General features: G+C 44.1%; 1 protein-coding gene across 1 annotated transcript in view; it reads left to right on the top strand.

The window, feature by feature from the left end:
• The window catches only part of LOC137346034 (aryl hydrocarbon receptor-like), a 226,928-nt gene extending 219,757 nt beyond the window's left edge, over positions 1–7,171 (top strand). The window contains exon 11 of the mRNA XM_068009334.1: positions 2,810–7,171. Coding sequence (XP_067865435.1) covers positions 2,810–2,962 — 153 coding nt within the window. The 3' untranslated portion in view covers positions 2,963–7,171. The remainder of the gene's footprint in view (positions 1–2,809) is intronic.
• Positions 7,172–23,052: the final 15,881 nt, after the last annotated feature.

Raw genomic sequence — 23,052 nt, 5'->3', positions numbered from 1 at the left:
TCATCACATGCAGATGCAGCCTCTAAGCTACCCACTGAAGTATGCATTGTGCCAGTTTATGAGCCAGTGGCCAAGAGCTTGAGATCAAGTGATGGTGTTTCTTCTTTATCAGTCTCTTCTTCCTCTAGGACTGCAGCATCCCACACCACTGCCTGGCCAGGTGTCAGTTCCTGTGTATCAGAAAGCAGGGTTGGGGTCAAGGAAGTGGGGGAAAGCAAGAGGTATATGCGTAGAAGGGTCACTGACCCGAAACGTTAACTCTGCTTCTCTTTCCACAGATGCTGTCAGACCTGCTGAGTGGTTCCAGCATTTCTTGTTTTTATTTCAGGTATATGCATACACCATCTGCAGATTTTAAATCATATTTGATTGTGGGATTTGAGAAGGTAGATTGGGCAGCAACACACTGTCATCCTCTATGGTTCCAGCTCTGCCGCTGGCCATCGCCTCAGTGGAAGCCGCTCTAGTGACGGCCAGCACAGCCTCCTCAATAGGAGTGATCACATGCAGCCGTGCATGCCCCCTGTCAGTTAGCTTCTACTGATGCCAATTATAGGACACCTTGTCCTGCAACAGAGAAGGAAGTCTTTCAGTGCTTGTGGTGCAGTGTTGTTTGGGTGATGTGTCTGCCCCAGTTGAATACTGGTAGTGTGTGTAAGCTGAGATGTGACTGTGCAGCTTGCAGCAGCGTTAAATGTATAAGGATGGGTTGAGGCTATGAATTTGAGGTATGGCTCATGGTTAATAGAGATTGGTAGGCAAGTGAAGGTACAATGGTGAATGGAGCAATGTGTGAGGTTAGTAATACAGTTGGTAGGACATGGCTTGTGAAGATACATTCACTGACCTTGACCACTCGTGTGAGTTCATTAAACTTTTGTGACACTGCATCCAGGTTTCCGGGGCTTGACTGCTGACATTGACCGCAATGGCTACCTGCTCCCACTGCTTTCTTAGGATCTGCCTAGAGGGCCTCCTGGCTCCCTGAGGGAAGAGGACCTCTCTCTCTCCACCTGCACTAAGACCTCCAGCGCAGCATCAAAGAACCTTGGGGCATGCTGTTTGGCCTGTTGTGCCCTCTTTGTATGTTGGTTCTTCCTGGTCTTCTATTCCTCTGTCACCACTTCCAGTCCCTGCTGCAACTAGAATACACCTGGTCTTTAAGTAGTGCAGGCTAGCTTTAAGTGGCACCAGCCTCATACAAAGTTGGACCCTCTACTAAGTTGTGCTGCCACTCAGCAGCCCATTCAGCACTGGACTGCATGCCATGGTCATTATAATAAGCAGACAGCACAAAGTTTGCATGGTGCCTGCATCACTTTAAACGGGCATGCATTAATCACACAACGAGATTCCCGTGTTTGATTTCGGGGTCTATCCAACTTAGTCCCCAATAGCTCTCCTCATCCTAATTAGAGTTCATCATGAAATTAATTTTTAAAGCTTCTGAAGCAAGTGTGTTCTTAGTACTTCAAATATGTTTGGTAATTACTGACAGCTATGAGAGTGACACACATCCAAGAAACAATCACAAAATATTGAACTCATTGTTTGCAGAGCTCCTTAAGGAATTTGCAAATTAGTGCTGCAAGACCTGGGACACACTCTACCCTTCCCCCTTATTGTCAGGCCTGTGCCCTAGATTGCCTTCACTGCTGACAGACCCCAGGAATCCACCAGTGAGCTAAACCTAAAATTCCTTCCTCAGTTTTGCCAAACCAGATCCCCTCTTCACTCTGGGGCCAGACTGTAGGATTCTGACCCCAGTTATGCCAATCACAGGGTTGCCTCTCAGTACAACAAAATCCCAGGCTTTCTCCCAAATACTGCTGCAAAGCAGTACCTATCTACCAATAGTACATTTTTATGCAGTTTTTGTTATCCTGTGTTTTAAAAATGATATCATATAAAAATTAAGTACCTAGGTAAAAGAATGTATATAAAATAATGTCCCTTCATTTTTTTTTTAATGGAATAATGGAAAGGATTGCAGAATGCCACTAGAATACTTTATAATTTAGAAATTTCTGATAAATAGTGGGAAATAACCTACTTCTTTTTTCTTTTGGGCCTCCTTATCTCGAGAGACAATGGATATGCGCCTGGAGGTGGTCAGTGGTTTGTGAAGCAGCGCCTGGAGTGGCTATAAAGGCCAATTCTGGAGTGGCAGGCTCTTCCACAGGTGCTGCAGAGAAATTTGTTTGTCGGGGCTGTTGTACAGTTGGCTCTCCCCTTGCGCCTCTGTCTTTTTTCCTGCCAACTACTAAGTCTCTTCGACTCGCCACAATTTAGCCCTGTCTTTATGGCTGCCCGCCAGCTCTGGCGAATGCTGGCAACTGACTCCCACGACTTGTGATCAATGTCACACGATTTCATGTCGCGTTTGCAGACGTCTTTATAGCGGAGACATGGACGGCCGGTGGGTCTGATACCAGTGGCGAGCTCGCTATACAATGTGTCTTTGGGGATCCTGCTATAGTAGTGTTAAGTTCATGTAATTTTAAATTTGATCAGTGATGTATTTTGTGTATGAATATCACATTAGCATTTTTGAGAAGGTAGCTGCAACCTGCCTAAATCTCATTGTCAGCTCTTGTTTGTTCTATACTACATACTGAATATAATTTCAGTTCAGTTTCCAAAAAAAGTTGTAACACAATTAATTTCAGCTTTTAATACAGCTTAAATATTTGAAAAAATGTTTGCATTACTGAACTTGGACTAGTTCACCAATATCCAGTAATATCTATTTTAGTGTTGGCAATGTGTTTTTTTAAAACTAAAAACATGTTTTTCTTCGTCTCGACAGATCCAAACTGGATTTAACGATGGAAACAGTAATGAAGTCTATCCAAGTTTGCTCAATAACGTGAATTACACAAATTCAGCGCCTCAGGCTCTGCACGATCATCCAGGAGAAACTGGATCCTATTCAGATCAATCATCCAGTGGCTTTATGTAGATGAGCATAGAGATTGCTGTCCTGTGACAAGTGTGGGAATGTTTTTGTGATGCTTGCTAAAGGAACAGACATTTGTATGTACAATGTGAAGGGACACGGAGCTTCTAAACTGAAAAGTTTTAAGGAGCAGGAGACTGATTGTTCTTGGTTTTATTATGGGCTCCACAGTCTTCAGATGCCATAATGCTCTTTTATGGATGGGTTTAAGTCTGGTTTCTTGCACCACAAGTGCATATGTGTTTTGTTAGAATTTTCTTCTGTGAATTATGAAGTTCTTCCTTCACAGTAAATGAGCTCTTTTGAAATGTTCTCTTTGACTTGGGGTAAAAGGACTCAGCACAGAGTATTAATTTAAAATAAACCAACTTTTACAATATCTGTAAAAGCATGTTATCCCATGAATTAATCAATATTTTAAAAGTAAAAAAGGTTATGTTCATATTTTTGCCTGATATAATTTTGCCAAATGGAAATGGTCTTTCCAAGATTGTGTGTGCTATAAGATCTTGTCAATTAGTTTTCCTTTTCACCTTCCTCCCGCAACTATAAATGTTATGGCATTTTAAAGAAGTAGTAATACAATTACAGTCTGCTGCACAGTACTGAAACCATGAGAGATTTTTTTCTTCTGTTGAGCAGCTGACAGTAAATATTAAAAAGACATTTGGTTTTATTTAAACATTTTTGTCCCAAATTGATAAAAAAAAAATATTTGTACTAGCTCCTTGACTTGGTGTTGGTGGTAGTAATTCAAGTTTAGATGACTGAGTTTAACATTTAACACCATTTATGGACTTCATCAAAATCGAGGCCCACCAGCTCACATATGGTAATGGAATATTGAAGCACCCTGTGTCCTGTAGTAACTTCCCTTAAGACTAAATAAACAGAAATTATTTTTAGTAACAAAAAGATATCATACAGATGTTGGATAAGTAGAATACAAAATGGGGAACATTGGAATAAGTAGTTAATTCCAGTTGCAAAGACTTTTATTAACAATGTCGATAATTAGAAGTATTAGTTGTTAAGGTCTTTTACTCTCTAAAGCAGGCATCTGTTAGACCCCATTTTATATCCTCCTTTTACAGCAAATATATATAACATTTCTATTGAAAGTGCATTTTAGTTAAAAAAAAAATATTGTACCACAGAAATGGGTACAAGTGTATGATAAATTGTTCATGCCTTCAGGAAATTTTTAACATTAGGGAGCAACCACTGATTATAGCGGGTATCTTAAGAAGCATGTGAGCAGCACTTTTTTTGCCTCCTGCTTAAATAAGTTGCACTGCTAGCAGACTTCAATAATGGGTACCTTTTTCTCAGAGGGCATGTCTTAACAATTATCAAGTAAACCATTGCTACCAGTATTTCCACAAAATATGCAGAATCACAGGATTGTCACAGCACAGAGGAGGCCGTTTGGCCCATCGTGTCTGCACTGGCTCTCTGAAACAGCAATTGACCTAGTGCCACTCGACCATCTTCTCCCATAGCTCTGCACATTCTTCCTTTTCAGATAACAATCCAATTCCCTCTTGAATGCCTTGTTTGAACCTGCCTCCACCACACTGTCTGGCAGTGCATTCCAGATCCTAACCACTCGCTGCGTGAAAATGTTTTTCCTCATATTGCCATTGCTTCTTTTGCCAATCGCTTTAAATCTGTGCCCTCTTGTTCTCGATCCTTCCACCAATTGGAACAGTTTTTCCCTATCTACTCTGTCCAGACCCCTCATGATTTTGAACACCTGTATCAAATCTCCTCTCAATCTTTTCTTCAACGAGGAATACAGTCCCAACTTCTCCAATCTATCCACGGAACTGAAGTTCTTCATCCCTGGAACCGTTCTCGTGAATCTTTTTTGCAGTCTTTCTAATGCCTTCATATCTTTCCTAAAATGTCGCGTCCTGAACTGGACACAATACTTCAGCTGAGGCCGAACCAGTGTTCTATACAAGTTTAACATAGCTTCCTTGCTTTTTGTACACTGTGCCCCTATTAATGAAGCCTAGGATGCTGTATGTTTTATTAACTGCTCTGTCAACCTTTCCTGCCACCTTCAATGATTTGTGCACATTTACACACACCCAGGTCCCTCTGCTCCTGCACCCCCTTTAGAATCCTGTGAGAATTTCAAATAGAAGTGATCCTCCAATAGTTGTATTATGCTTGGATGTCTTTTTCAATATTTTCCAGCTTAATTCTCTGAAAATCTGTGCCTGATTCCATGAACCATGATATATTCAAGTGTATTTTTTTAAAAAGGGAATGTTCTATGCAGTTACCTTGTTTGTGTAAACTGGCTGTTTTACAGGCAGTGACAGCTCATTCACAAATGGCATATTTGCAGCATGTAACAAGACAGTATTGAAGATTATTTAGTGGGGATTTCCCAGTAAGAGAATTTAAATTTTTTGCAATACTTCCTTAAACGTAGCAACTATGTGCTATAAGCACCCAGCCACATTAGTATACCTATGCCTTGTATATTATACTCTTCAGGGGAAAAACATACTTAAAGTAAAAGCTCTTATAGATTCAGTGAGCAGTTTTAAAAAAAGACTACAACAAGAGTTTGCTTTACTTATTAAAAGCTACCATATATAGTTTATCAGAGAAAAAATGCTTTCAATGCAGTTACTTTTTCGGACAGGTTTTGTAGACTTATAAAACATCAATACTGGTGCAAAATGTACCTTTTATTTTCAATAATTGTTACTGATTTTGTACATGTCCAAATTTACACATTTAATTGTCCTTGTAAAAATAATTTGATTTTAAAATGAATTTATTACATTTTTAAACTTTGGTGGTTGTATATACAAAAACCAAAACACAGTATTTTGCTAGGCTAATGGTGTGGGATTTTTAAACATTCATCCAGTTCAGCTGTCACTACCTGTTTTTAAATGGAGAATTTGAGCTGGGTATTACATGAATTCAACTTCCTTGTTCATTAACGGGAGACCCAATATGTGTGCACTTCAGGCTGGAAACATTTGTAATCACTCAAGCAAAAAAAGCTTCATATTATACGCCTAATTTGAGTCAGGTTTGAAAAAAATGTTTTAAAACAGAGAATCAAACATAAGTTTTCCAGTTCCCTTTTAAAGAACTGTACGAAATACATTCTCATCTACCTTCCTAGTGCCTTAAACAGAGATGAGACTGATTCAGCAGTTACTTCCTTGAAATCAGTTGCAGCTACACCTCTGCATAGCCACATTGGCACCTTAGAATTGTTGCATCACTTGCAAGTGATATTGTGCAGAAAAGGAATTGAGAATCAGACTTAAAAAAAAGATTTGCAGATGCTCAAGACATTCTCCATTTAGCAGAGTTGGGCTCCATGAACACTTGTCTTTGAAAATATTGGCTTAGTTTATCCCTATAGGAGAGAGATGAAGTTTGCCTTTATCTAAGTGTCACTCTGATGTGAGACTAGTCTGATCACATATAAAATGAACAAAATATCCTTCAACACTATCAACTGTGAGTCATAACCTTGATTGTAGAGAAGAAATTTAAGCACCTTCTTTCTCACGTTGTAAATCTGAAAACTGACCCCCAGAAGCATTAAGTGCATCTTGGAGTTGAAGTGCAGAATTGGTTTTCATTGTAAATCTTGAATAACTTTTTTTTAAAGGTATGTGAATGTGATGAACAGTAGCTAGGTCTGCAAACACTGTATTAAAGGTTTAAAGGGACAGCTCCTTGTTGTAAAGAATACTGTTTGTGAACTACAGTTGTATTATAGACTATTAAGCCAAATACAAACTACCATGTTACTAAGTGCCAAATATTCAGTACTACCAGTGGACTGTCTTATCAGCATTTACTTTAGTTGTACATATTAACATAACTGCTTATTAGTGTGTTGGCCTTTACTTTCTACAGCAGCTGAGCCTCAGTAGAATACAATGAAATGGTATATGCAAGGGCACTGGTGATTGCACTAGCACCCTAAATGTTTGGAAGTACACAGCAGTTTGAATTCTGCTCTTTGCCCTCTTTTATGTTAATGTGGTGTTTAAACAGTATTATTGTAAATGTTTCTTGTACATTTTTTTGACTTTCCTATTGTTTTGCTCACACATTGCTATGTCCACACATACTGTACATGTTTCTGTTAAAATAAGGTTTATAGCAAACACACTGATCTTCAGTGAAGTTTGTAAAACTTCAATATCGTAATAAAAAGTCATGGAATGTGAATTGGGTTGAGTATTGTTTTATCCAAAACAGAAAATACATAATATCTGTAAGGAAAGGCAATGAACAATTATAAGTGTGGATCTTTAATCATAACTGGTAAGGTAAGCCAGACCCTTTTAATGGGGTTGATTTTTTTTTTATTCACAAAGAGAAAGTACTTCAATCACAGAAAGAAAGTTAATGATTAAATGACCTTTGAGTTGATTATTAGAAAACAGGAAACTAGTAGATAATAAAGATGTAAGCTAGGCCCTGAAAATACATCAACAGAATAATGTGAACAATGTGTGAAAGCCCCACAAAGAGAAAATTATAAGCAAATAGAGGAAATGGGGAAAAACAGATGTAAGGGGGTCTGAAATTCAAATGGAAAGTGCTGGAAACACAGTTAGTCCTCTATTAACAAAAAAGAAAAAAAGTCAAACCAGCAGCCAAGGTACAGACCATGTACTGGAATTGTATATGTTAATGAAGGGTCTATTGCATCATAAGCAGAAAATACACTACACTAGATAGGGGAAATTATATGTACATTATCTAACAGTTAAGGAATACAGGGACCCTGAGCAATGGTGTGGGACAAGATGAATTAACAGCTACTGCATTTGCTGTGGTTTCATGATAGAGGAAGAGCTGGTTGACATTGGCCTGGTGAAGGAATGAATAATGGTATCCTGAAGGAAAAAATACTGTTCAAAAGTGCTTGATGTTAGGATGATGCTGTAGAAATGATAGATGATGAGGCAGAACATAGATACTGGTGGATGAAAGGTTCATGGGGACCTTGTCATCATAAGAGTCATGGCAAATGGAGCAGGCATGGTCAATGATTATGTCGATCACTACCAAGAAAAAAACATTGGCTAAAGATAAAGGATAATATTGCCAAATTTCTGGTGGGAAAAATAGAATCATCAGAGAAGACACAAGGAGAAAGAGCTGGATGCTGCAACAAGCAACAGAAAAGCACTAGATGCAGTCAACTTTGACCTCTGTCACAGACCTTACCAAGGTTTGTGGGTCAGAGGGAGATACCTGTCATTGGTGGGTGCCCAAACCACTAGCAGTGCATATGGAGCACTGCTTTAGTAACAAGGTTGGAGGGTACAGCAGAGCTCACCCACTCTGGGACAGGGGTTCATCGCAAATCCCCCTCCCAATACAAGTTAGAGTGTAAGGAGTCCACTTAAAAAGTTATGGACAGAGAAGAAAGCTTTCTGGCCATCTTTGGGGTTTGAAGTCACAATTCCAAACACATCTCCACTAACCAAATGCTGGGTCACTCTAATGGCCCATGGCAGGGGAGCTCCTGAGTCAAAGAGTCCCCCAGCCCTGTGTTCCTTGCAATGTAAGAGGCAAGCAAAGCTAAAGGAGTGGTAGGTCAGAATTGCCATAGACCTTCGAAGCCAGAATCTTCACTGGAGGAAGGAGAGGAAGAAACATAATTCAGATAATTGTAGGAACAATGCACTTTGGGAGAGGGTATGTAGAAACGGAGGTACCTGGGGGTGCATATTCACAAGTCTTTGAAGATGGCAGGGCAAGTTGATAAGGCATTTAAGAAAGCATATGGGATACTTGGCTTTGTAAATAGGAACATTGAATACAAAGCAAGGAAGTCCTGCTAAACTTTCACAAATCACTGGTTAGGCCTCAGCTGGAGTGTTGTGTGCAATTCTGGGCACTGCACAGGAAGGATGTCAAGGCCCTGGGAGGATACAAAGGAGATTTACCAAGATGATACCAAGGATAAGAGAATTCAGTTAGGTGGAAAGATTGGAGAAGCTGGGATTGTTCTCCTTGGAGCAGAGAAGGGAGACCTAATAGAGGTATTCAGAATTATGACAGCCTTTAACAGAGCAAGTAGGAAGCAAGAGACTATTTCCTCTGGCAAGCGTGTCAGTAACTAAAGGTCATAGATTTAAAATAATTAGCAAAAGAACTAGGGCCGGATCTTGCCCTGATGCTGGGAGCAGCGGCGAGTGCAGAAAATGGCGGCTGCCCCGCACAGGACCCGCACCGCCATGATTCTGCAGCAGGCAGCCCATCCCAATCAGGTAGCTGGGGTGGCATCGGATACAGGAGCAGGTGCTGGCACCATTTTTAAAAGGCTGTCAGCTCTGCAAACAAATTGCAAAGTAGCCCCCATCTCCCCCCCACCTTTTCCTTACATACAGAATGCAGAGTTGATGCCTTCCTCCTGCCATTTATACAGAGAATGCCGAGTTGACCCCTTCCCCACCTCGGTGGCGTCAGCTTCTCCTGGACAGGAAAGTGAAGGCACATGAGTGCTGCATGTCAAGCTCAAGATCGGGAACGGATGGGAAGATTGCAGTGGATGACACTGAAATTTATGCAGAGAGGTATTTTAAATATTTCAACCAGGGTCCCATCGCAGAGTGGCGGGGGGACCGTCACAGAGCTTCCCCGCCCCGGGAAGATCGAGCCCAGCAATTCCAGCATTGGGTTCCGTGGCGGCCGCTGCCACTCAAATTTTCCGGCCATCCTGCTACGGAACCCGAAGTTGGGCCAAGTACATGATCCGGCCCCTAGAGGGGAAATGAGGAGAAATTTCTTCACACGGAGAGTTGTTAAGCTCTATAATGCATTACCTGAAAGTGTGGAGGAATCCGATTCCATAGAAATGTTCAAAAGGCTGTTGGACATGAATTTGAAGAGGGTTATGGGGAAAAAGCTGGGTGTGGGATTAAATTGAACAGCAATTTCATAGGAATAGCCCAGGTTGAATGGCCTCCTATGCAGTAAGATTCTGATTCTGTGAGTCAGCAGATTTGTAATAGATGCCTATGAAAAACCCACTTACGGAGATGACAAAGAAAACTGCTGAAGGGAAGGAGAAGTGGACCAAGGAATGGTGAGTAGAAATTAAAAACATGCTAGCTGAAATTCTCCAGATCATAATAAAAACAGGAAGCAGAGCCAACTGTGCCATCTACTGCTAGGAAACCTGGGACTGCCACAAAGCATAAGACTGGTGCATCTGTGAACTCAAGCCTCCTCCCACCACCTCTGGGGCAATTGTCTTGTGCAGTGCCATCTGCATTTCATCAGCCATCAAATGGGATAAGGTGCTGCTGCTCCAATACATGGCCTTAGATTCATGGTTGCACCTTGGGTTTCCCTTTGTTTTTGCTCGTCACATCTAGATCTCTTTCCCGTTGAGCCTTGAGTTGAGCTGCTTTTAAGCTTTTCAAGGATTGTAAGAGTTTTCAAGCCCTTTATTTTTTCCATTTCCCTTTAATTATGTACATTTGTTAGTGCTCCTAGCAATTTGAAATATTTAATATCAAAATATTTAAGGTGACAAAAAATAGCAGGTAAATAAAAGCAAAATACTGTGGATGCTGGAAACTGAAATAAAAACAAAGTGCTGGAAAAACTCAGCAGTCTGGCAGCATCTGTGGAGCGAGAAGCAGAGTTAACGTTTCAGATCAGTGACCTTTCATCAGAACGGGCAAAGGTTAGAAATGTAATAGGTTTTAAACAAGTAAAGTGGGGTGGGGGGAAAGAGAACAAAAGGGAATGCGTGTGATAGGACAGAGGGCTGGAGAGATTAACTGGCAAAGGCATGGGACAAAGGCAAAGAGAGTGTGCTAATGGTGTGATGAAAGACAAAGCATTAGTGCAGAGGGAGTATTAATGACAGAATAATGAGCAGCCGTAGCCAAAAGCACAAACATGACAAAAAACAGTAGGCAGCCACATGGTAAAAAAGATGGAACAAAATTAAATCAAATAAAAATTAAAGAAGGGCCAGTCATTATCTGAAATTATTGAATTCAATGTTCAGTCCAGTAGGCATGCCTAATCGAGAAATAAGGTGCTGTTCCTCGAGCTTGCGTTGATGTTTACTGGAACACTGCAGCAGGCCCAGGACAAAGATGTGGGCATGAGAGCAGGGTGTGTGTTGACATGGCAAATGACTGGAAGCTCAGGATCCTGTTTTTGGACTGAACGGAGGTGTTCCTTAAAGCGGTCACCCAATCTGCATTTGGTCTCCCAATGGGTAACTGCTTTACGGAACACCTCTGCTCAGTCCAAAAACAGGACCCCAAGCTTCCGGTGGCTTGCCATTTCAACACACCCCACTGCTCTCATGCCCATACCTCTGTCCTGGGCCTGCTGCAGTGTTCCAGTGACCATCAACGCAAGCTCAAGGAATGGCACCTTATTTTCCAATTGGGCATGCTACAGCCTACCAGACTGAACATTGTGTTCAATAATTTCAGAGCATGACTGGCCCATTTTTATTTTATTTTGTTCCATCTTTTTTTACCATGTGCCTGCCTACTATTTTTTCATGTTTGTGCTTTAGGCTAGGGCTGCTCATTATTCTGTCATTAACACTCTCTCTGCACTAATGCTTTGTCTTTCATCACACCATTATCACACTCGCTTTTCCTTTGTCCCATGACCTTGTGAGTTATTCTCTCCGGCCCTCTGTCCTATCACACATCCTTCCCTTTTGTTCTCTTTCCACCCCCACCCCCACTTTACTTGTTTAAAACCTATTACATTTCGAACCTTTGCCAATTCTGATGCAAGGTCACTGACCTGAAACATTGGGCTGAATTTTACTGGCCCCTCGACGCCGCGGGTTGCAGCACGGGGACTGGTAAAATTCTGCGAGGCCTGCTTCGACCTGCGACATAGAGAAGGTCCCGCCACAAATTACCGTCGGTGGGGGGACCTCAGTACGGCCCCCCTGCTGCATGGTGGCAGCACCCCAATTAGAATATGTTAAACGGTACTTACCTCTGCAGATTATGCAGCCCGCTGCCTCTCGATGGATACTTACTAATTTTACTCTGAACGGGCGGCCGTCACATGCCATCCCATTCACAATTAGAAAGCTGGCAGGTCATCGGAAGCAGAAGGTTTCGTGACAGAAGGCAAGTTCCATTTTCAGGGGTCCCACTCTGCATACTGGAAGGGAGGAGGGAGGGGGGAAATCACAGGGGTCTCACTCTGCATACTGGAAGAGAGGAGGGGGTATTACAGGAGTCACAGCTCTGCATTCTTAAAGGGAGGAGAGAGTGGGGTCTGGGATTACTGGAGGGAAAGCTGTGCAGGCATGAAGGGAGGTACTGTGTACCCTCCCTCCGTAAACAGTATATGCTCGGTGTTTGTTTGTGTTTGTGAAGGAGCAATGGCACCTTAGTCACTGTATGTGTGGGGATGGTGCCAGAAAGGGTAGGAGCATGAAGGTTATATGGATGGCGGGGGCAATCGATTCAGCTGATAGGATCTTGATGTGGTCATGCTGTGTCACTCTGTGTTGGCCAAGATGGGCAATGCCATGGCACGTCACATAGTTGATCCACGAAAGCAGCTGATGCACCCATTAACACCAATCCCTGCCCTGTTAGGAACCTTTGAATACATGCAGGGTTCCACTTTATTTATCACATGGAAATAGGTATGGCTCATCCGACATTGTGTGATCCTCTGCTCCTGAGGATCCGTACACGCCAGAGGCAAAATCAACAGGCAGGTGTGATCCACGTAGAGGCCCCGGTCGTGAGCAGCAGCCCCCAAGGGGAGCTCGCCATTATGGTTGCCGTGCATCTACAGGCCCCACATGACATGCCATCAGATGTCAGAGCACCAGTGTCAGAGGAGATTGCGCATGTAGAGAGGGTGGTGACATGTCTCTGTGCCCTGCTCAAAGATGACCTGCAGTCCATGGGCATCGGTGGACATCCTATGCCTTTGGTCCTCAATGCCTTTGATGCAGCGGTTCTCAAGCTTGACACCTATGCAGCTTTTCAGGGGCCCACCAGAGACCTTTGTGGGGTCACACAGTCAGCAGTGCACCGCTGCATCAGGGAGGTCACCAAAGCCCTGCACCGGAGGGCCAGTGAATATGTCCGCTTCAGGACAGACTCTCACAGCTAGGCCCAGAGGACCATCAGTTTCGGCACCATTGCCGGAGAACCATAAATTGTAATGTTCATAGACTGCACCCATGTGGCCATCAGGCCTACTGCCAGGTTACCACCTGCAGATGTCACCATTAAAGGAGCTCTCTCAATCAAGCGAAGTTGGTATGTGATCACCGCAGATGCTTGCTGCGAATGTGTGCCCGCTTCTCAGGCAGCTGCCATGACACCTGGGTCTTGCGCCAGTCCCAGCTGCCACCGCTGTTCACTGAACTGGCTCAGGTGGAGGGGTGACTTCTTGGAGATAAGGGCTATCCATTGCAGACATGGCTCCCGACACCAGTGAGAGACTCCACCACTGCTGCAGAGGAGAGATACAACGCCACTGAGCTACAAGAGCCACCATTGAGCAGGAGATCAGCATGCTGAAAGAGCACTTCCAATGCCCGGATGGATAGGGTGATGCCATGACCTATGGGCCGAAAAGGCCAGCTCCTTTCTTTGCTGCTCTGCACAACCACGCAGCCAATAGGGGTCAGGCCTGGCATGATGAGCAGAGACGTCAACAGGATTCCTCCTCGGACTAGGAGGATGCTGAGGACCTAGAACGGGAAAGAGCATAGGAGGATAGATGGCACCCAGGCTCTGCACGCAGGGCTAGCAGTGAGCTAGGGATGCACGGCAGTGGCTTATCAGACAAAGGCTGCCTGCTCCATAGGAACCGACATGAGCTCTGCAAGCCATACATCACCTTTGTTCACCTGCTGTGCACCAGTCCACATCTGCAGCATCCCTGTGTAAAGCATTAGAGACAGCAACTGACTGAGCCAATGTCCATGTCACTGCATCCATGGAGACGCTCATGAGTAATGGTGGCATGGCAATGATGTTATTGCTTGCACTGGCTCTCCTGAAGGGCCAATGGTGCAAAGGGATGTGACATTGGTGCTACATGCTGGCACACATCATTCACACTGAGAAAAGGACACACATGTTGGTGAGGAACATTTCGTGAAAGACATATTGATTTTGTTGTGAAACCCATGCATTCCCATTTGTGTCAGTGTATTCTCTGAAAATGGAGAGGTTGCCCCTTCTTGGTGCAGACTGGAGGAAGGCTGCTGATCTGATTGCCCTTTGGCTGTGGATAACTTTGGCGCTCATACCCTGTACACATAAGGCCTAGCGGGCCCCAGCTGGCTGGAGGAGTGCTCGTTCATCCCCTTCCAGCATTGGACCCCTGACGCCGGATAGCCCCACAGCTATTTACCTTCTGTGCCATCTCCAGCCAGCCTGCCTTGTTCTGGCGGGAGGGCCTCTTCTTACTATTGCTGGTGAAAAGGACCACCCTAGAGCACCCTTCTGCCATCCTCGGCTTTTGGTGTGATCCTTTAAATGCAAAGGTGACTCCACCATGTAACAGCTCTAACTTCTGGCTACAAGTTTTGTCCTGCACATGTTTGAAAACCAGTGCAGGACTGGTGAGGAAATCTGTGCTGTTATCATGTTTTTTCAACAACTACACATCGAAACATGTTCACGAACACTTTGTTTCTGCAGCAGCTGATCATATTTATTGGTGTAATATTTCTAGTTGGCAATGCAGCTAGAGTATGAACATAGAGTCATAGAGTGATACAGCACTGAAACAGGCCCTTCGGCCCACCGAGTCTGTGCCAACCATCAACCACCCATTTATACTAATCCTACATTAATCCCATATTCCCTACCACATCCCCACCTTCCCTCAATTCTCCTACCACCTACCTACACTCGGGGCAATTTATAATGGCCAATTTACCTAACAACCTGCAAGTCTTTGGCTGTGGGAGGAAACTGTAGCACCCAGCGGAAACCCACGCAGTCACAGGGAGAACTTGCAAACTTCACACAGGCAGTACCCAGAACCCAACCCGGATTGCTGGAGCTGTGAGGCTGCGGTGTTAACCACTGCACCACTGTGCCGCCCATAAACATATTTTCTTGTTTTTTTAACAAAGATTGTATAATTGCAGTTACATGTATTTTCACATAATAGTTGGCAGAGTAATGATTACAGATTCCAAATGCATATTCGTCTGCGGCGTTTTACAGTCAGATGATTAGATGCTCACAGTAGGTAATTATTCTTCATTTATGGTTTTATTTCTGTCGTGTATTTGCCTTTTACGGTATATTTAAGTCTCACGTACTGGAATGTGCAGAATTAAGATTATTCACCCAGGTGTGGCATGCCTACAAGAAGGAATGTTGCACTTGAGTGGAAGAAGAGGATCGCAACTTTACAGGACACTGGGACACAGCAGGGTAAGTATGTGGCAGCAAAGCAGAAAATACTGGGGAAACTCAGCAGGTCAGGCAGCATCTGTGGAGAGAGAAGCAGAGTTAACTTTCAGGTCTGCTTCTCTCTCCACAGATGCTGTCTGACCTGCTGGATTTCTGCTGCACTTTCTGCTTTGCTGCCAGATTGTCAGCAGCCCCACTCTTTAGCAGTCAGGTAAGTATTTCTTTAACAGCTGTCAGGAAGCAGGTGCTGGGGCGCTTAAAATAGAGCGCAGTGATGCTAATGAGCTCCCGCACAAAATATGGCGGGAGCTCTGTGGCGGTCGCTAAATGCGGGCACCCCGCTGAGGTTAAAGGCCACTGCCATGCAGCACGGCGCCCAAATAAAATTCAGACCATTAACTCTGCTTGTCTCTCCACAGATGCTGCCAGACCTGCTGAGTTTTTCCAGCAATTTCTGTTTTTATTTTATATTATAAAAAATAGCAGGCAATAGTTAAAAAAAATGAGCAGTAACCTGATGGATTAAAGGCGATGTTGATAATTCATCTAGTCTATCTCACTCAGTGGCATAAGCAATCCTAGACTTTTAGCCCTGCCTTGGGATATTTCTTACAACAGAAAAACAATATAAGCATCTCCAAAGGCTTAATTGGCAGTAAACTCCAGTGTTACTGGTAGTGAAAATATCCAAGAATTAGATCAGCCAAAGTAACATTTGTAAATATGGATGAATATGGTACTCAAAAGACAGCTTCATAATGAATTTTAGTAGATTACAACATCATTCGGAGTTATTTAAAAGGGAATTCCTGCCGTCCTGCCTATTTTTCTTTAAGAAGGAGAGGAAAAGAAGAAAACATCAGATATGAACAAAGATACAGAGGCTACGAGAGTAAACATGTCAGACATGCAGAAAGCGAAGAAAGATAAAAGCAAGAAAGAATATGGAAAACGGCCAGAAAAGGAGAAAAAGAATGAGAGCAGGAAATGAGCAGCAAGACAGTTACAGTCTGAAAGAAATAACATTTGTATTACTTTTATACATGGATAACTACATAGGAACACAGGAGATTCATTAGGAGTGACAAAACATTTTTACAACAGAGTTTCTCATTCTGTTCTGGTATTTATGACTATATAGTACAGTATTTGTGTTAACTATGTGTATGTTTATTGACCTTAACCTCATTTTTAACAACTTGTACAACACTTCACTGTCCACAAAAGTGTGAAGAATGAAAACACATCACTTTATTTCCAACTGTGCAACTTATCATGCCTTAAAACCAGTCAGAAATGAATTGGGATTATCTTTTAATGCTGATAATCATTATAAAAGAGGAATATACACATGCAGGGCAGGACATGTAGCAGAAATCCCATAATCATTCTCATTTCTATCATTAGCATTGCTTTTTAAGTACTGAATCCCAGAATAATGTTTGACCTGCAAGTATCTTGCAATAAATCTTTCCGCAAAGCTAGCAAATTTTAACGGATGGAAGATTGCTTTATTTTGTGATAGCCACACATCCGATTGAGAAATCAGTGATGCCACCCATTTTGAAAACATGCTTCATTTATTTCTAATTCCCAAATTCAGAGACATTGTTACAAATTCAGTTTTCTGTAGATTCCTTCTCAGGTTTAGTGGTATCACATGTTCTCATAAGTGACCTCAGTGTCTTACTTTTTTGGGAGTTGACTCACCTGCCTTTTATTTACTTGTATAATAGTAAGGATGCAACAATAGCATCTAGAATGTGATCTCGAATAAATATTTGTTTCTTCCACATTTGTACTTGATTGATGTCTTCAAAAGAAGACTGAATGAGCACTTGCCGAGATAAGCTTTCCAACATTCAGCTGCTTTAATACAATCTGTGAACATACAGAGCAAGAATTATGACTGCATTCACTTATTTCAATCAATACAATTTGTCTTTGCATAATAATCCAAAATGCTGAACATGCTGGTCATCATAGTTTACTAAACAGAATGCTTACATTTTACAGTCAGCAACAAAGGCCTTTCACCTTATTGACAGCTCCAACAAAGGTTCCTCAGGCTTTTAAACCCAGGCTTGCTCTAATCTGGCATCTGATCCAACACAACACCCTCTACAAGGCATTTGTGCTGTCAGTGAGCAGGACAAAAAACAGTAAGGCTCTTCAATCAGATTGATGCATCCGCACTGAGACACGAGGAGCTGGATTTTGAACCCCTGCCAGGAGCGGAGGTAGGTGGGCGAAAAAATTGCACCACTGCCTTGCCTCCCAGTTTCCCACTCTATACCAACCCCGAACCATTTTCCCAGAGGACGGTTGGGGGGAGGTGGGAGGGTGGGGGGCGGTGGTGGAGGTGGCAGGGCTATCTATCTGTGCACAGCCACTAATTAATTAATTAACGGCCACTTAAGGCCAATTGAAGGAAGCTGACTGGGATTTTGCAGTCAGCCTCCAGATTCCCAGAGGTGGTGAGGATCAGTTTAACTACCTGGAGGTGGCCTTCTGCCAGCAGACCGGGAGTACGGGTGTTGGAAGGGGTGGGGGTGGGGGTGGGGGGCTCTCCCTCAACTCACAGTGATGGCCAGCTGCAAAGGCCATTTTTTATTGTAAATTTAAAAAAATTTGGAGAGAGGCTGCCTCCATTTTGAGGCCCCCTCTCCCTCATTTACCTCCCATGGCATCTTGCTGCTGCTTCCAAGCTGGAGAGCCTCTGATTGGTCCTCCAACTTCGAGAAACTGTCTGGATAGTGAGCCCGCCCTCTGGCTATTAATTGGCCACTCATTCTGGGGAAAATCGCATTGAGCGGCTGTTTCGCACGCACTGTGGGCTCTGACCCCCATTTGAGCCTGATGGCAGGATTCAGAAGCCCGTGGGGAAAATCCTGCCCCAAGTGTGTAAACCAGAAAGTATAAAGGAGGAAGTATAAATTTAAATCATGTACGGGAAGTGAAATAAAGATTGGGAAAGACATTTGGGATTAAGAGAGATAAAAGAAACTGGCAGAAAAAGTAAAAATATATTTTTTTAAATCTCCAACACTAATTAACTTCTGAAGGAATCAGACTCCACACTTAAAAAGTTAAATATTTAGTGCCAGAGAGGTTGTTTGGCAGTAGTTTTGGCAGTAATTATCACTTCACACTGGATGCACCAGCCCTAATTTTTTATGGTGTGCTTACTGGGGAACTAGTAAGTAAGTACAGCAATTTCATGCCATTGCTTTGGTTTCACTACTGAGTCTATCAGTGAGGACGATTAAATTGCACCTTGTAGAGGAACGAGATAATAATGACAGTAACGTCCACATTTTCATGGTTAAGTGTGCACATGCTGGCACCAGAATTTGCTATCCAATTTCCTCCTTTTTCAGGGTGAGCACCATTTGCCTCACCGTTATTCTTAACACTGGGCCTTTAACTCCTTTGCATTCTGGCCTTATGCCAAAGGAAGAACCTCCTCTCTCAGCCTGACTTTTCACACCGGCCTTCAGTCGAAATACCTATCTCAACCCAAGAGAGAATTCACAAAAGCTGACTTGGCAATGAATCCTTGCTGGACTCCAATAAAACGTTATCACAGAAACAATGGGGGGAATTTTATGCTTTCCCTCGCGGTGGGTTTGAAGAGGGGCAAAGCATGTAATCAGATAGAATGGTGGTGGGGTGGGGAGGGGGGGAACTCCAACACCTTCCTGCCTCTGCCAAAATTAAGTGCAGGGCTGGAAGATCTGTGAATGGCCTTCCCACCCCACCCACAATTAAGACCTTTAAGTGGGCAATTAATGTCCAATTAAGGGCCTCATCCTACCACCGGAATTAGTCCAGCGGTGGGTGGGCCTGTCGTCGCACGGGGAACACGCCAAGCAAACCTGTGTGGGTTGCTTGCTGGCTCCGGGGTGGAGGGATGGGGTCCCTCCACTAAGTGCCTTTGAACGAGGGACCTGCCATCGGGAAAGGGGGGACCACTGAGAGCCATCCCCGCCCTTGCTGCCGACACTCCTACAGACACATCGCCTGCGACCCCCACCCCATGGAACCCCTCCCACCTTCTGTTGCCAGTGTCCTTGATTCTGTGGAAGGCCTGCCACTGTCCAGTTAAGTGCTTAATTGTCACTTCCCACAGAAGGGGCGATGTGGGGTTCTCAATTGCACTTCTGCTGGAGTTCGAGATCTCCGTTGCCTGAATAAAGTCCCGGCTCATGAATGTGAGCGAATGAATTTCCTGCCCAGATTGCTATCACTGCAACACCCCCACCCCTGGCCCAAACCCCCACATGAAGCCTGTAATCAGCCTTCCCGACCAAATTCCGTTAACACCCCCTTGAGGCCTAATACCATGCCCCCAGCACCAATTCCCCCACCCAAAGCCCACAATACCACTTCCTCCCCCACCCAAGACCCATAATCACCCTACAAAGCACCCCTCTTGCAATCACATTCCTTTTCCCTGGTCACTGATCCCTCCCTGAATGGGGAGAGGGGTGGGGGAGTGTAATGCCACCAAGCCTTCACCTACCCGAGGGCCACTGCAATGCTTACAGTGGCCTAATTTTCCTCCAATCTTCACTGGAAGTCTTCTCGTGCCACACTGGCTCATGTTAGGCCCAATATCTTGGGCTACTCAGACCTTTCCATTCTGGCACAGGATATTTACTCTCTGCACATACTTCAGGACCCAAAAATGGGCACTCTCAAATTTCTAGGGCATTTAGTTGTGGAATCATAAATCAAGGGTTAGTTGAAAGAAAGGCTTGCATTCATGTAGAACCTCATATTTCTCAGAAATATCCCGCCGTACTTCACAAGAATTAGTTTGAAGTTCAGTCACTGGTGTTAAGTAAACATGGCAATCATTTTGCATATAGATAGATTTTACAAATAACAATTAGATGAATCACCAGTTAACCATTTTTTTGGGGACTATTCATTGATGGAGGATTATTGATCAGGACAACTTACAGTTTGCCCTGAAAACTGGTTAGATAGAGTCTTAATGCAGAACCTGGACTTTGGAACATGTAAATAGAATGAATGGTCTTTTCTCTTTCCTATACTGTTAAATTGGGCTGAATTTTCAGGTCCCACTAATTGTGGGAATGGAGGCAGCCGGGGGTGTAAAATATTGGCGTCAGCTGGCGTTTCAGTTTCCCAATGCCATTCCCGGTGCTGGCCATGTTCATACCAGGGCAGGAGGAGGGTGGCTCCGCGATCCTACACAATCCCTGATTAGTGCCAATTAAGCTGGTTAAAAAGCTCACTAAGGGGCAGGAGTGCATGAGCTGCATGCACTGTCTGGGGCAGATTAGGTGAAGAGAGGTGAGTACAGAGTGAGGAGCTAATCATGGCTGCCCTAGTGATTCACCTGGGCCACATAAAAGGGTGAACGGTGCAGAGGTGGACTCGACTATTGACTAGCAGGTTTCCTTGGTACAGCACAAGTGTCGAGGGAATGGGCAGTAAGTGCTTGGCTAGTGTAGGGGGTCGTCACCCTCCTGGCATTGCAGGGGCAAAAGAGCAGGGGGCAAGGCTGATGAGGACAACTGGACAACCACCTGACCACAAGGAAGGCAGCAGCTGGCAATGGGGGCATGACTGTCAAATTTTGGGCCCAGTGCTGATGAGGAACAACACCCAGCTCAGACAGGGTAGAGCTCTGGACATTAGAAAGCCAGTGGAGAGGGACAAGGGGCAAGAAGGACATTGAGGCCATACCCTCAGCATAGGGTTTACTGGTGAAGGCAGAGTTAGCTGGAGATGACTGAAAACCAGTGCTGCAGGAGAATGTGACTCTCAAGGTAGACAGTCACAGACAACTGTGCCCTCATCGCCAAACCTCGGAGAACTGCTCGCCATGACCTGCCAAAAGCTGTCGAAGTCACGGTGGACTTGAACTTCTTTGCTTCTGGCTCCTTCCAAGGATCTTACTGGCAAACAGCTGCATGCCACTGCATCTCGCAGGTTACTGATGTGCTCTTTGCCAGAGCTGGACCCAGGATGAATGTCATGGTATGGAACTCACTCTGAGCTGCCTGCACTGACACTTCCATTGAAGATGCAGCCTGCAACATGTAAACTCTTACTGCCAATAAAGGATGAATATCAGCCCAGAGGTTTGGCCGTCACCTTTGAGTAGAACCTCTTTCTTGTGACTCCTGAGGCCCTGCATCTGTGCCCAGCTGAGAAAGGCTGTGTCTCTTCACCCTCCTCTGAGGGGAACTGCCCACAGCTGCCTCTACCTCTGGCACCTCCTCCTGCACACTTGTGCTGTGCTCCTCACCCAGTGCCACCCTATCTAAATGTACGTGAAGACCCACTGAGATGAGTGTTTCTGCTCTGATAGATGGTGCGCTTGTCAGTTGTGATGGTGCTTCTTAGGATCTTTGCTGGTCATCTTGGCCTGCTGATGGAGATGGAGAAGGTCTCCTTGAGTGAAGGTCTGTACCTGTGAGAGACACAAGAAGAGATCATGAGAGCTAGCCTTTGAGAGCAGAAGCAGTGTTTGGCATGCTTTTGGATGGGGTGGAATGCAATGTACCCACTTAATGATCGCATTGCCCTCTATAATCATCATCTTCACCATGAGTACCTAATTCTCCATGGCCAAGTTCCTCATTCTCTGCGATCCAGGCTATTTCCATCACTCTATCCCTTCATGTGATGACAGGGGACCCCTCCATCTGTTTGGGCCCTATTTTGGGCATTATATGCCTGTTGCCCCTGCAAGGACTAAGCAGAACGTGATAAGGCACTGCTGTCCTCTATGGCTAATAGCAGCTCCCTTTCCTTGACGTACTAGTTGAGAAATCTGCTAAGGGGTTCTCTACCACGGTCTACCGCAAACCTACCTTCACTGGTCTATACACGTGTTGGGATTCTTACAGTTCCACGCACTATAAGATTGGCCTTATCAGCAACCTTGTAGATAGGGCCCAAGCCATTTGCTCACCATGCAAGCTTGATGCTGAAATAGGGCGAATCAAAGGCATCCTACATGACAATGGCTACCCTGATCAGATCATTTCTTGCTGTATATCGCATAAACCTATGAATGGGCTAAGGCCATCATTTCCGGCCCTGAAAAGTGCCCAGTCTGCCTCAAATTACCCTGGAAAGATAATGTAACCCAAAAATGTGAGCAACAGGTGAAGCTAGCTGTTTCACGCTGCTACTATGCAGTAGCAACATTTGCGGTGTTCGCCACTAAAAGGATGCTGTTGTCAAGCCAAAAAGACGTCCTGCCTATCACACAAATGAGTAATGTGATAGATGAATTTCAAAGCCAGTGTGATGCTAGGTTTATAGGCCATACGTCCCAAAGACTGGCGGATTGTATCAAACAACATGTCCCTTCAGCTGTTCGCAACAGGCAAGGTACAGGCCATACCCAACTATCCCGTGCTTGCAAAACTCAAAACACAGTGCCCAACATTAGATGTGATTCTGCGATTGGACAACATTTGATAAATAATCCTCAGTGTGCTAAGAATTATGCTGATAACCAATTTAAGATTGTCAGTAGGTCTCGCAATGTGGTGCATTTGTGCATACTGGAAACTACATATATTAATACACAGGGCCCTGTTCATTGCAGATAGAAAGAACATGTACAAACATTGCACCTGTTTCAGCTAAACAGAATAAGTGACAGCATATGCTGGTTTATGCCTCAGG

The sequence above is a fragment of the Heterodontus francisci genome, chromosome 2 (assembly GCF_036365525.1).
Source record: "Heterodontus francisci isolate sHetFra1 chromosome 2, sHetFra1.hap1, whole genome shotgun sequence".
In the NCBI taxonomy this organism is placed as follows: domain Eukaryota; kingdom Metazoa; phylum Chordata; class Chondrichthyes; order Heterodontiformes; family Heterodontidae; genus Heterodontus; species Heterodontus francisci.
Note: the sequence above shows the minus strand (reverse complement) of the source record. Positions and strands in the feature narration are given on the sequence as shown.